Source organism: Rhineura floridana, chromosome 12 (genome assembly GCF_030035675.1).
Source record: "Rhineura floridana isolate rRhiFlo1 chromosome 12, rRhiFlo1.hap2, whole genome shotgun sequence".
NCBI classification, from domain to species: domain Eukaryota; kingdom Metazoa; phylum Chordata; class Lepidosauria; order Squamata; family Rhineuridae; genus Rhineura; species Rhineura floridana.
In genome coordinates this window covers 6,452,730-6,465,630 of record NC_084491.1, presented here as the reverse complement: position 1 = coordinate 6,465,630, position 12,901 = coordinate 6,452,730, and the positions used below count along the sequence as shown (strand labels likewise).

The 12,901-nt window shown below is 45.6% G+C and overlaps 1 protein-coding gene across 1 annotated transcript in view; it reads left to right on the top strand.

The window, feature by feature from the left end:
• The first annotated feature begins 462 nt into the window (after positions 1-462).
• PROM2 (prominin 2) overlaps positions 463-12,901 on the top strand; it is a 72,217-nt gene continuing 59,778 nt past the window's right edge. Inside the window, exon 1 of the mRNA XM_061592898.1 lies at positions 463-1,027. Within this exon, the coding sequence (XP_061448882.1) occupies positions 802-1,027 (226 nt within the window). The 5' untranslated portion in view covers positions 463-801. The remainder of the gene's footprint in view (positions 1,028-12,901) is intronic.

Here is a 12,901-nt window from a genome sequence, read left to right as displayed (position 1 = left end):
CCTGTCACTTCCCTAACTGCAAAAAAAAAACATTAAAATGATTTGTTTTGCTAGGAAACTAGTGATTTAATCCACTTTAGTTCTGTAAGTCCAACTTTCCAGTATGTGCTTGAATCCCTCCCGCAAAATGCTGATAGCCTGGAGGCAACCACAGAGGCAGTCCCTCATGCTGCCTTTGTCAGGTCCAGCCGCCTCCTTTTCCAGTTGTGTTGAGGCAACGTAGGGCATGTGGCTGGCTGGTTCAGTGCAGTGGAGGAACAGAGACAAGATCCGGGGGATAAGCCTTGAATGGGTCCTGGGAAAAGTTCCTCATTCACTCGTTCCTTCCCCTCCAGCCAGTACAGCTGCCCCACCCTGCCCCATCCCACAGGCTGGGAAGCAGCAAGCTGCTGCAGCGGCAGGCAACGAGGCCTGTGTCATCAGGAGGCATCAAACTCGTCAGGCAGGTTTTGGGTGTTTTTTTTTTGTTTCTCTTTGGAGGCCTTTCAGATGCAGACAGAATGCTGATCAGCTGAAGAGGGGAAAGCACCGGATGGACGTGGCCATGCCGCCCTTCTTTCATATCCTCTGCTTTACAAGCTGGGCTTGGGAGCGCTGAAGGGCAGCCCAGGATACCCATCTGCAAGGAAAGAGACCTCTCCCCTTGCTAGTCCCAAGGGAAGAAGAGTGCATCGCTGGGGAGTTCATTTCCCTTCCCTGGTGCTGGATCCTATCTCCACTCTCCCCTCATAATTCCTGTGACTGAGACCCGTCTCTGAACCAACACAGGCCTCAGGGGCTGCAGGAGTCTGTGTCGCTGGGATGGGACGCCCACAGCTCCTGCTACTGGCCTTTGCTTTCATTCTCCCGGATCCTGTCGACTCTCAGCAATGTTCGTTGGGGAGCCCTTCGCTGAGCCTTCAGTTTGCTGATGTGGGTGCTGAACAGCGGGTTCCTGCCCACCACCAGGCTCCTGGATCTATGGATCCCCTCTACAACCTTGTCCAGAGCTACCTCGATGTGGTGCAGCAGAACCCTTTCCCCACAGGTAAGCAAGCCTACTTCTTCCAACCTTGGGTGCCAAGCACAGTTGCCCATGGAGCAAGAAAAAAGCAAACCAACTGCAGCCTGACCTGACCTTCAAGAGCATCTTGATGTGCAGGAATCAGCAGGCAAGACTTTTTGTGGATTTTGTCACCTGCTCACATCTGCAGATTAGGCTGTTTTTAAATGCATAGGAACAGGAACTGGTTAAAAAAAATCAGCAACCAAAGACACCCAAGTGGGTAGGTTCCAATCTGTAAGGCACAGGCCACTTCCAAACTGTCACATACCAGCAAATTCAGGTTGTGCCATTAAAGTGGATTTGGCAGTCTTGAGCAACAAACTGCTTCTTCCAAAATCTGGACTTTTTGCAGGAAGGAAAGTGACAGGGAAATGGGCTGGAAATTATAGGCTAACAATTGCTTGACGTGACATCATATAACCTCCCTGCAAACAAATCAGAAGGAATGTTCTACAAACAGGATGCCTGGAAGGGTCCTGAAGGTCCATGGGGCTTGATCCAACCTGCAACAACTTCAGTGGGCATCACCCTTTCTATGTCTCATCAAATTCCCACCAGTATGCCCAGTCTGTTTCCTCCCTCAAGCAGACCTCCATTCAAGCCCTTGCAGGCCCAGCCTTATGGGACCCTGCTGGGGTTTTCATCCAGGTCCCTTAAAAAAAAATTCAGTTCCTCCCCCACCCCCAACAAACCCATTTTGATATTCCTTCTCAACACTACTCCTGACAACAAAATACAGTAATTGTTTCAGACAATACATTTTTTTTTTAAGTTGCATCCCAACCACTGTGAGAACAGACTAGATGGGCCTTTGGCCTGACCCCATTGGGCTCTTTTTATGTTCCTAATTTAAGTGTAAGCAGTTTCAAACAGTAGGATGTAGGGTATAAATATGTTAAATAAATAAATATTTGAGATGGCATTTATTTTAAAAGAAGAGAAATATTATATTCCAAGAGATCCTGGGGTATACAATATATCTGTACACCAAACTCAATATTTTACATTTTATTTTAAGAAAGCTGCACTAGCTGATAAATCATTTAAGTTTACATTTCTCATTTTGCCGTCTTAGTTGTTCCCCTCAATGGCCTGACTTTAGAGCTGGGGTTCTCAACATGGTGCATGTGAGCACCACACCACCCACAGACACGGACCACCAAGGCTCCCTGCCCCTCCCAATGTTTTTGTTTTTATTTTGGACTTTTTTAGTTGTCTGGTTGGGGGGCTGCCTTTTGGGGGGGGCTGCTTTTTTATCTGCAGCCCCATCTGGACTATACATTTAAAGCCATATCATACCACTTTAAACAGTCACAGCTTCCCACAAAGTACCCTGAGAACTGTAATTTAGTAAGGGTGCAGAGTCCCCCTATTCCCTCCACAGAGCTACAATTCTCAGTGTAGTTTAATTTATTATTTATTTTTATTTATTTATTATCATTATTTTTACCCTGCCCTTTTTCCAAAACTGGAACTCAATCCCTCTTCCCAGGGATCTCTGAGAACTGTAGCTCTGTGAAGGGAAGAGGGGTCTCCCAGCACCCTTAATAGACTACAGCTCCCAGGATTCTTTGGGGAAAGCCATGGCTGTTTAAAGTACAGTAGGGCGCCGCTTTAAGGCACTTCGCTTTACAGCACTTCGCTAATGCGGCGGTCTCAATTAGACGCAATTAGACTAAAGCCCCACTCATACAGCACTTGTTCCACTTTTACAGCAGTTTTCGGGCGTCGCACACCATTATATTCAATGAGTTCCGCTTTTCAGCTGTTTTCGCTTTTTAACAAGGGTCCAGAACGTAACCCGCCATATGAGTGGGACCCTACTGTACTGCTTTAAATGTATAGTGCAGATGGGGCCTGTGTTTATTTGTTTTGGGGTGTACAGGTGTTTTGCCTATTTTTTAGGAGTCCTGAGCATTGCTCATTCTCCTAAGGCACTGAAGGATCTTGCTTTAGAAACTGAGATAATCTGTGTGCTCCACAAAGGCCCTGCAGTTCCTCTCAGCACCCTTTCCCTTCAGTCTCTGCAAGGTTTTGGGGTTTTTTTTTAACAGCAAAACTGATTATTACTTATCTATTCCCAATAAAGTGTTTTTGGTTGCCACCTTACGCGCACACACTTATTAGGGAGCAATCTCCATGGAACGCTATGGGACTTACTTCTGAGTAAATATGGATAGGATTGTAATACAGGGACCGGGGGGCTTGAGTGTCAACTGCTTGGATTCAAGACACATCTAGCAAAGGAGAGGAGAGCCATCTGCAAGGATCTCCCAAATAGGGATGGGTGAGAATATTGATTCCGTTCGCATTTCAAACAGAATTTATCAAATTTGCATTTTCCGAAACAATATGAGAACCGAAACACAGCCATCCTTCAAAATTTGCATTTATAAGAATTTTGGGATGAAGTTTGCCAACTAAACAACATTTATAAAAATGCATATATTTGGGGAAAGTGTGCATAAATTATTTATTTATTTATTTTATTACATTTTTAGACTGCCCTATAGCAATAAGCTCCTAGGGCGGTGTACAGCATAATAAAACAGATTAAAATACAAGCGGATGTAAATACAATACAGTACACAATAAAACATAATTAAAAATTTCCAAATTTAAATTCAATTTTAAAATTTTTTAAATGCCTGGGCAAAGAAGTAGGTCTTTACCTGGCGCCGGAAAGATAACAGAGAAGGCGCCAGGCATATCTCGTCAGGGAGGGCGTTCCATAGTTCGGGGGCCACCACCGAGAAGGCCCTAGCTCTAGTTGTCGTTCTCCGTGCCTCCTTATGCGTTGGGACACGGAGAAGGGCCATAAAATGAATATATGAGTGAAAACAACTGGCAAAAAGGCATGAAGCGATGAAAAATGCTTGCAAAAATATGTACCTTTGTCAAAACTGCCTACAAAGATGTGTTTATTTGGAGAAATTCACACTAAAATGGTGGAGAATTTTCATGAGGATTTTTTTTTAATTGCAGATTGCTGCAGAAATGTAGAGAACTGAATTTAACATTGGAAACCTGAAAAATGGAGAGATCTGAAATTGACTGATCTTTCCATCCCTACTCCCAAATTACATTTGAAAAGTGATGGATTCCTTGAGGTTTTTTCCCTCCTTCTCAGTTAGGATGTCCGCTTGTGCTTTGCCAAACAAGAGGAAGTGACTCAACAAAAAGAGGACACCGATTTGTATAAATTGTGCAATTTATATGGAAAGATGCAAATTCAGAAATGATTAGTTTAAATCAAAATGCAGTACAGCTGACTTTAGTGAGGAAGGCTGTGACCAGCTGACCTGTGTAATAACAGGTAGTGATGGGGGAAGAAATTCCATTCAATTTGCATTTAAGATGAGCTTACCTAATTCGCACTTTCCAAAACGATACACAAATCGAAACATAGCCACCCTTTGAAATTTATACTTCTCTGAATTTTGCAATGCTAAATACTGTGTTAAAAAAAAGATGCTAGAGTAAAGTGTGCATGTAAATGCATAATTATAATCATATTCAGAATGCATTGTATTGGAGGGGTGAATTGCTTTGCAAAGTTGTGTATACTAGGCAAAATTGCATACAAAAATGTGTGTTTCAGGAGAAATTCATCCTTTAATGCTGATGAAGTATCAAGAGGGCTTTTTAAATTAAAAAAAGATTGCAAACTGATGTGGGGACATAGAGAACTGAACTGAAGATTGCCGCCCTGGGGTCCTCCTGGGAGGAAGGGCGGGATATAAATTTAATAAATAAGTAGTGAAATGAGAATAGGAGACAAACCAGAATTGGCGCATTCGCACATGAGCGCACATGGCCATCCTGTTCACATTGACTCCTTTTGACAAGCCAACTTGTCTGGGAAGCAGCAAAGCTTTTTGCTGCACAGAGGGAAGTGAACGAAGGACCTGGCTGGTGGATGGAAAGGAAGGAAAGGTGTGATGCTGGAGCACTTCAGTCCAGGGGCAGCCAGCATGGTGCTCTCCAGACGCTGTGGGATTAGGGATGGGTGGGTATGTCCATTTTTGGTTTCTCCCCATTTCTCACTTTTCCACTCTTAAGTCAATTCTCCACATTTCCACACCAGGTTGTGATTTTTAAAAAACCATGAAAAATTCATCAGCATATTACTGTGAATTTCTCCTAAAAGACACATTTTAGTATGCAGTTATACCTTTTATACACATTTTTACAAAGCAATTCCCCCTGATTCCACATATTTTAATGTTATTTTCATTAAAATATGTACCCTTGACTCTAGTACATGCATTTCTGAACATTACTTGGCTGGACAACTGCATGGCAAAACTCAGTTTGCATATTGCTTCGGAAAGTGCAGATTGGGTAGGTTTGCCTTTAAATGCAAACAGAATTGGATTTCTCCTTCCCTGTGTGGACTACAACTCCCATCAGCCTAGCCAGTGATTAGGGAATATGGGAGTTGTAGTCCACAATGTCTGGAGTACTCCATCTTGACCACCCCTGGAGTACTCCATATTGACTCCTCAGGGCCAAAGTATGGGAGATGCATGATTGGATCTCCTGATTCCCCCCCCTTTTACTGAATGCAGCTATGGAGGGGTGGGAGGCAGCTGCCAGGTTACTCAGGCAGCAATGAGAGGGAGGTGGCAGTTAACACACACCTGAGTTGGGGCTGATGAGAGTTGCACTCCAGAAATAACTGAAGGCTCCCCCACTGGAGCTGGATGGCTGGTGCTCAAGGGACTGAATGCTTCTCCATACAAAAATAGTTTTTTCTCGCTCACCCTGCACCTAGAGAGCTCGTATATCAGGAAAAGGGGAGGCCTAGATCCTGATGTGCTAGTTTTCTATATGAATGACCCTCATATGGAGGAGCAACACCTCCTGTAAACCAATGTAGTTGCCGCTACAAGGACTGCAATCCTATGCCTATTTACCTGGGAGCAAGCCACACAGAATTCAGCTGAACTTAATTCTGAATAGACATGTTTAAGCTTGTACTGTTAAGTTTCAGTTTTGTTCACACTTACTGGGAGTTGAACGCTGTAGGATTTACTTTTCTGAGTAAATATGCTTAATATTGTAGTACTTTGCTGCAGTTGTATGCACACTTACTTGGGAATAAGACCAATAAAACTTATTGAGACTTTTTGCAAGGAACTGTGAATTAATCAACAATCTCGTGTTGACAGAGTTGGAGTCCACATTTCCATCAACTTCATGCAAAAGGGCAGAGACTGTAATAACCATAAGGCATTGGTGAGCCAGTCTCTAAAAGCTTATATAATAAAATGATAAATGATAGGTACCCGTAATTAACTGTAGTTACAGGGAGCTCCTCTGTTATTATGCCAATAAAATAAACAATAGCAATTTGCTCCATTGGTGTTATGATTAGCTGGGCTTCCCATCATTTGTCAGGTTTAAATATGGCAACTTACTGTGAGAGAACAGCCTAGTGGGTTGGCTGTGTTTCGTTTTGAATAAGGTACACAGTGCAAAGAAAATATTTTTGAAATCTTTTTGTTGTTGTTATGCGCCTTTGAGTCAATTACGACTTATGGCGACCCTATGAATCAGCGACCTTCAAGAGCATTTGTCATGAACCGCCCTGTTGAGATCTTGTAAGTCTGTGGCTTCCTTTATGGAATCAATCCATCTCTTGTTTGGCCTTCCTCTTTTTCTACTCCCTTCTGTTTTCCCCAGCATTATTATTTTCTAGTGAATCATGTCTTCTCATTATGTGTCCAAAGTATGATAACCTCAGTTTCATCATTTTAGCTTCTAGGACAGTTCTGGTTTAATTTGGTCACAGTGGAGAGGAGAGCCTGACTGGGAGTCCAGAGTCTGTGAGTTCAAATCCCCACTCGTGTCTCCTGGGTGTCAGGGGCCAGCTAAAGATCACCCCCACAGGAAGTGGCTCAGGGGTTACGTGCCCTGCCACCTGTGCAGCCGTGGGCAAGCTGCATAGTCCCAAGGAGCCCAGTTGCCCCCCAGCTGGCAGTTGCGGACAAGGAAGGGGCTGGCTTGTGCAGCTGTGGCAAGCTGAGCAGGCCCTAGCCAGCTGGGGAGGACTCGCCTCAGAGGGAGGCAATGGTAAACCCCCTCTGAAGACTGCTTACCATGAAAACCCAATTCACAGAGTCGCCATGAGTCAGGATCGGCTTGAAGGCAGTCCATTTCCATTTTCAACACCCAATTATTTGTCTTTTGCACAGTCCATGGTATGCACAATGCTCTCCTCCAACACCACATTTCAAATGAGTTGATTTTTCTCTTACCTGCTTTTTTCACTGTCCAACTTTCACATCCATACATAGAGATCGGGAATACCATGGTCTGAATGATCCTGACTTTAGTGTTCAGTGATACATTTTTGCATTTGAGGACCTTTTCTAGTTCTCTCATAGCTGCCCTCCCCAGTCCTAGCCTTCTTCTGATTTCTTGACTATTGTCTCCATTTTGGTTAATGACTATGCCAACGTATTGATAATCCTTGACAAGTTCAATGTCCTCGTTGTCAACTGTAAAGTTACATAAATCTTCTGTTGTCATTACTTTAGTCTTTTTAACGTTCAGCTGTAGTCCTGCTTTTGTGCTTTCCTCTTTAACTATCATCAGCGTTCGTTTCAAATCATTACTGGTTTCTGCTAGTAGTATGGTATGGTCTGCATATCTTAAATTACTGATATTTCTCCCTCCAATTTTCACACCTCCTTCATCTTGGTCCAATCCCGCTTTCTTTATGATATGTTCTGCATACAGATTAAATAAATAGGGTGATAAAATACACTCCTGTCTCACACCCTTTCCGATTGGGAACCAATCAGTTTCTCCATATTCTGTCCTTACAGTAGTCTCTTGTCCAGAGTATAGGTTGCACATCAGGACAATCAGATGCTGTGGCACCCCCATTTCTTTTAAAGCATTCCATAGTTTTACATGATCTACGCAAAGGCTTTGATGTAATCTATAAATAATAAACTTTAATTTATAGGCCGCCTATCTAGCCAGTGGCCACTCTAGGCGGCGTACAATAAAACATGATAAAATACAAATATAAAGCTCATGGTGATTTCCTTCTGAAATTCCTTGGTCCGTTCCATTATCCAATGTATGTTTGCAATATGCTCTCTGGTGCCTCTTCCCTTTCTAAATCCAGCTTGGACGTCAGGCATTTCTCGCTCCATATATGGTAAGAGCCTTTGTTGTAGAATCTTGAGCATTACTTTACTTGCATGGGATATTAAGGCAATACTTCAATAATTACTAATTTCCCTGGGATCCCCTTTCTTTGGAATTGCGATATATATTGAATGCTTCCATTCTGTGGGCCATTGTTTAGTTTTCCATATTTCTTGACAAATTGTCGGAAGGCAGAGCTGGGGTCCCAATCCCGGGGAGCTGGATCCCGGAGAGTTGGGAGAAGAGTATTCGGATGGATGGCAGAGGGAAGGGGGAGGAACTTCCCCCCTTTGGAGCGAAGACGAAACAGAGGAACTGCCAGTGATAAGGTCGCTTAGCGACGGGGAGCCTGAGCCCTCCCTGGACATTCTCACGCCTCCCCCTCTTTCAGGCTCAGAGCAAGAGGGGAAAGAGGGAGGGCTGCTCACAGCCGAAAAGCGGGGAGGCAGTTTACCATCAGCCCCTCCCCTATCCCCCATCCTGGAATCGGAAACTTCAGAAGAGGAGGGGGTGATGCTTCCCCCCTCACCGCGCACACGCAGACAGCTGAAAAGATAGGAGAGAAGGGGGGGAAGGGGGGCAGTACCTGAGGGGCAGTTAAGGAGGAGCGAAAGATTGCGCGCCCGTTTGGCCCCTTCTTAAAGAACAGGCGGGAAGAAGTCCCTTGCTCTGTCAACTTTCTCCCAATGCCGCAGGACCTGTATCCCTGTATTGCTTCATGAGAAAACGCAGTCTTTGTTTGGACATTACCCTAATAAAACACGAATTAACTACAGCCGTTGGTCTGGTTCCTGAGTCACATCCTGGGCCTGACAGCTTGACAGAGCCACCTAAATCACCCTCAACGGTCTCTTCACTTGACTGGGACAAGATGTCAAAGGGAGCAGCGGGGGGGACGAACCCCACTTCTGAGACGGAAGAAGTGGAACTCTTGAGGACTAAGGTAGCTGATTTGCAGACGGATGTTCAAGCCCTGCTAGCAGCAGTCAAGGCGCTGAAGACGGATAATCAAACCTTGAAGGCCACGATAGACCAGATGCGAACAGCCCCTCCAGCTGCCGTAGTAAAGGTTCCCATTGGATTGCCCCCAAAATACGTGGGACAAAGTGATCAGTTGGCAACCTTCGTGGCTCAATGTGAGTTATATCTGGATGTCAGGCACACGGAATTTCCAGACGATGGGGCTAAAGTAGCTTTCGTGATTAGCCTCCTGGAGGGAGAAGCTGCAAAATGGGTGACTCCGTATCTCGTGAGAAAGGATACTGTCTTAGGAAGGTACAGAGGATTTATACAGGAGATGACCGAGATGTTTCAAGACCCGCAAAGGGCTGAAACAGTAGCACGGCAACTAGGCGCTCTGAAGCAAGCTAAAGGGACTGTTTCCGAGTACACTAACGCTTTTAAAATTCTGTCCCAGGAAACTGGTTACAATGACGCCGCCCTGATGTTTATGTACCGGAGTGGATTAAATGCTGAAATCCTGGATGAGTTGGCCAGGACCTCCCCCCCCCCGCTGACCTACCAGGGCTCATCCGGCTATGCCTACAGTTAGATCACCAGATGGAAGGAAGGCACCTGGAAAGGAAGCAGGAGGTCCTGAGATACTCAGCCTCGGCATCCCGCAACAAGACCCTTCCCACTGCAGGGATGGCAGGTAATGCAACTGAGGGACAGGGAGAGGCTAGGCCAAGACTGTCGGAAGAAGAAAAGGAAAGACGACGCCGGGAACGTTTATGCTTTTATTGTTCAAAGCCGGGCCATGTGGCCAGAGACTGTGGACTGAAAGGGGGGAAAGCCGAGCCGTCGGGAAACTAGAACACCCAGTCCACATGCGGGCCGGTGGACTGGGGGCAGCATTGTATAAAGGCCCCCCAACGATCCAACCTCCCTCAAAGGGGTTGTTGGTCTTGCCTATTCGGATTACAACTTCCAGAGGAGTGGTGTTTAATTCCACTGCCTTAATTGACAGTGGAGCCTCCACAAATTTTATTGATGCAAAGTTAGTCAAGCGTCATGGAATTTTCCGGTGTAAACTGGACGCTCCCCTAGCTGTGGAGACTATCGATGGGAGACCCCTGAAGTCAGGAGGGGTGACACAAGCCACGGAGGAAGTGAAACTTCAAATCCCTGGGCACGAAGAGTTCATTTCGCTATACGTGTCAGATCTCTCGAACTTTGAGGTGATTCTGAGAATGCCCTGGCTAGCAAAGCATGAACCCAAAATAAGTTGGAAGGAGGCGGTGGTGTGGTTCACCTCACAGTATTGCCAGGAGAACTGTCAACCTGAAGGAATCAAGAACACCTTAGCGGGGGCAGTGCAAGAGATCGAGCAAGTGACCCTGCCGCCAAAGTATGAAGAATTCAAAGATGTGTTTGATGAAAAAGAGGCAGAGACTTTACCCCCCCACCGCCCTTACAACTGTGCGATTGACCTAGTGCCAGGAGCCAGCATCCCATCAGGGAGAATCTACTCTCTCACAGAGAATGAGAGGGAGGCCCTGAAGGAATTCCTGGATAAAAACCTGAGGCGAGGATTCATACGCCCCTCACAATCCCCTGCTGAAGCGCCACTATTGTTTGTGAAAAAGAAGGGGGGGGAACTCAGACCCTGTAACGACTATCGCGCATTGAACCAGATCACCAACCCCAACAGCTACCCGCTGCCCCTGATCTCAGAGTTGCTGGACCAACTGCGCTCTGCAAAAATCTTCACGAAGTTGGATTTGAGAGGAGCGTACAATCTGATCAGAATGAAGGAGGGAGATGAATGGAAAACAGGATTCTTGACGGCTTACGGACAGTATGAATACCTGGTCATGCCGTTCGGGCTTTGTGGAAGTCCAGGAATTTTTCAAAAATTCATGAACGACATGTTTAGAGACTTGTTGGACATGTATGTAATCTGTTACTTAGATGATATCCTGGTGTTCTCAAAGAACCAGGAAGACCACGACCAGCATGTGAAGACGGTGTTGAAGAGACTGAGAGAAAATCACCTGTATGCTAAATTAGAGAAATGTGGATTTGACCTCAAGTCTCTAGACTTCCTTGGATATCGAATCTCAGTGGAAGGCGTGGAGATGGACCCAGGGAAAGTAAGCTGCATATTGGACTGGGGCCAACCTGTCACCAAAAAGGATGTACAACGGTTTTTGGGGTTTGCCAATTATTACAGAAAGTTCATTCCAGGGTTTTCCAAATTAACAGCTCCTCTGACTGACTGTTTAAGGGGGAAGAAGAAGTTTCAATGGACAGAGAACGCCACCGAGGCCTTTGAGGAGCTGAAGAGAAGGTTTGCTACTGAGCCCATTCTGCGCTTTGCTGATCCGAACCGCCCTTTCGTAGTGGAAGCAGATGCTTCAGATTTTGCCATCGGGGGGGTCCTGCTACAATTAGACCAAGAAGGGAAGGAGCTGCACCCCTGTGCGTACTTCTCTCGGAAGTTAAAGCCTGCAGAGAAGAACTACACAGTTTGGGAGAAGGAGCTGCTGGCCATCAAGGACTCTTTTGAAAACTGGAGACAATACCTAGAGGGGGCCTCTCATCGAATTGAAGTGCGCTCCGACCACAAGAATCTTGAAAGCCTCCAAACAGCCAGAAAGCTGAACCAGAGACAGATAAGATGGTCCCAGTTCTTCACTAGGTTTAACTTCCAGATTACTTACCATGCCCAAGCCAAAAACCAGAGAGTGGATGCCTTATCCAGACAGCCACAATACAAAGAAAGTGAATCCGAGGACCAGCCTCAGTACGTAATCCCGCCAGAGAAATTAACGTTGGGAGTATGCCAGCCTTCATGGGAAGAGGAACTCAAAAAGGCACAACAAGAAGATGCAGACATGCTAAAATATCAGCAGGAGACGGGACAAGGTCAAGACTCAGAAGTAACCTTTCACTGGAGAAATGGCCAGATATGTGCCAGAAGGGGAATTAAGGCTCAGAATCCTACGCCAGTGTCATGATTCCATCACAGCGGGACACTTTGGGATTTACAAGACCATTCAGAACGTGGCCAAGGACTTCTGGTGGCCTAAAATGCGTCGGGATATTGAGAGTTATGTAAAGTCCTGCTCTGTCTGTCTGCGGACAAAAACACAAACAGGGACACCAGCAGGACTGTTACAACCGTTGCCTGTCCCACACGAACCCTGGAAGGACCTTTCCATGGATTTTATAACTGATCTACCCAAGTCCCAAGGAATGACAGCCATCTTAGTAGTGGTGGATCTACTTACCAAAATGGCACACTTTCTTCCTTGTGCAGGGGCCTTAGAGGCTAAAGAAACGGCCAAGTTATTCATAAAAGAAGTCTACCGGCTGCATGGATTGCCAAACAGCGTAGTCTCAGACCGAGGAACTCAGTTCACAGCCAAATTTTGGAGAGCAATGTGGAAACAGTTGCAGATGGAATTAAAACTCTCCTCCACCCATCACCCCCAGACAGATGGGCAGACGGAACGCTTGAACGCCGTTTTGGAAAGATATTTACGAAGTTATGTGTCCTATCAACAGACTGACTGGGTATCATATTTGCATTTTGCAGAGTTCGCCTACAACAATTCTCTGCACTCCAGCACTCAACAAACCCTGTTCTTCGCTAATTATGGATGCCATCCTAAAGTCTTTCCAAGCAGCTCAGAAGGAATGCTGGTACCGGCAGCTGAGAACTTCCTTAAGGAATTGCAAGCG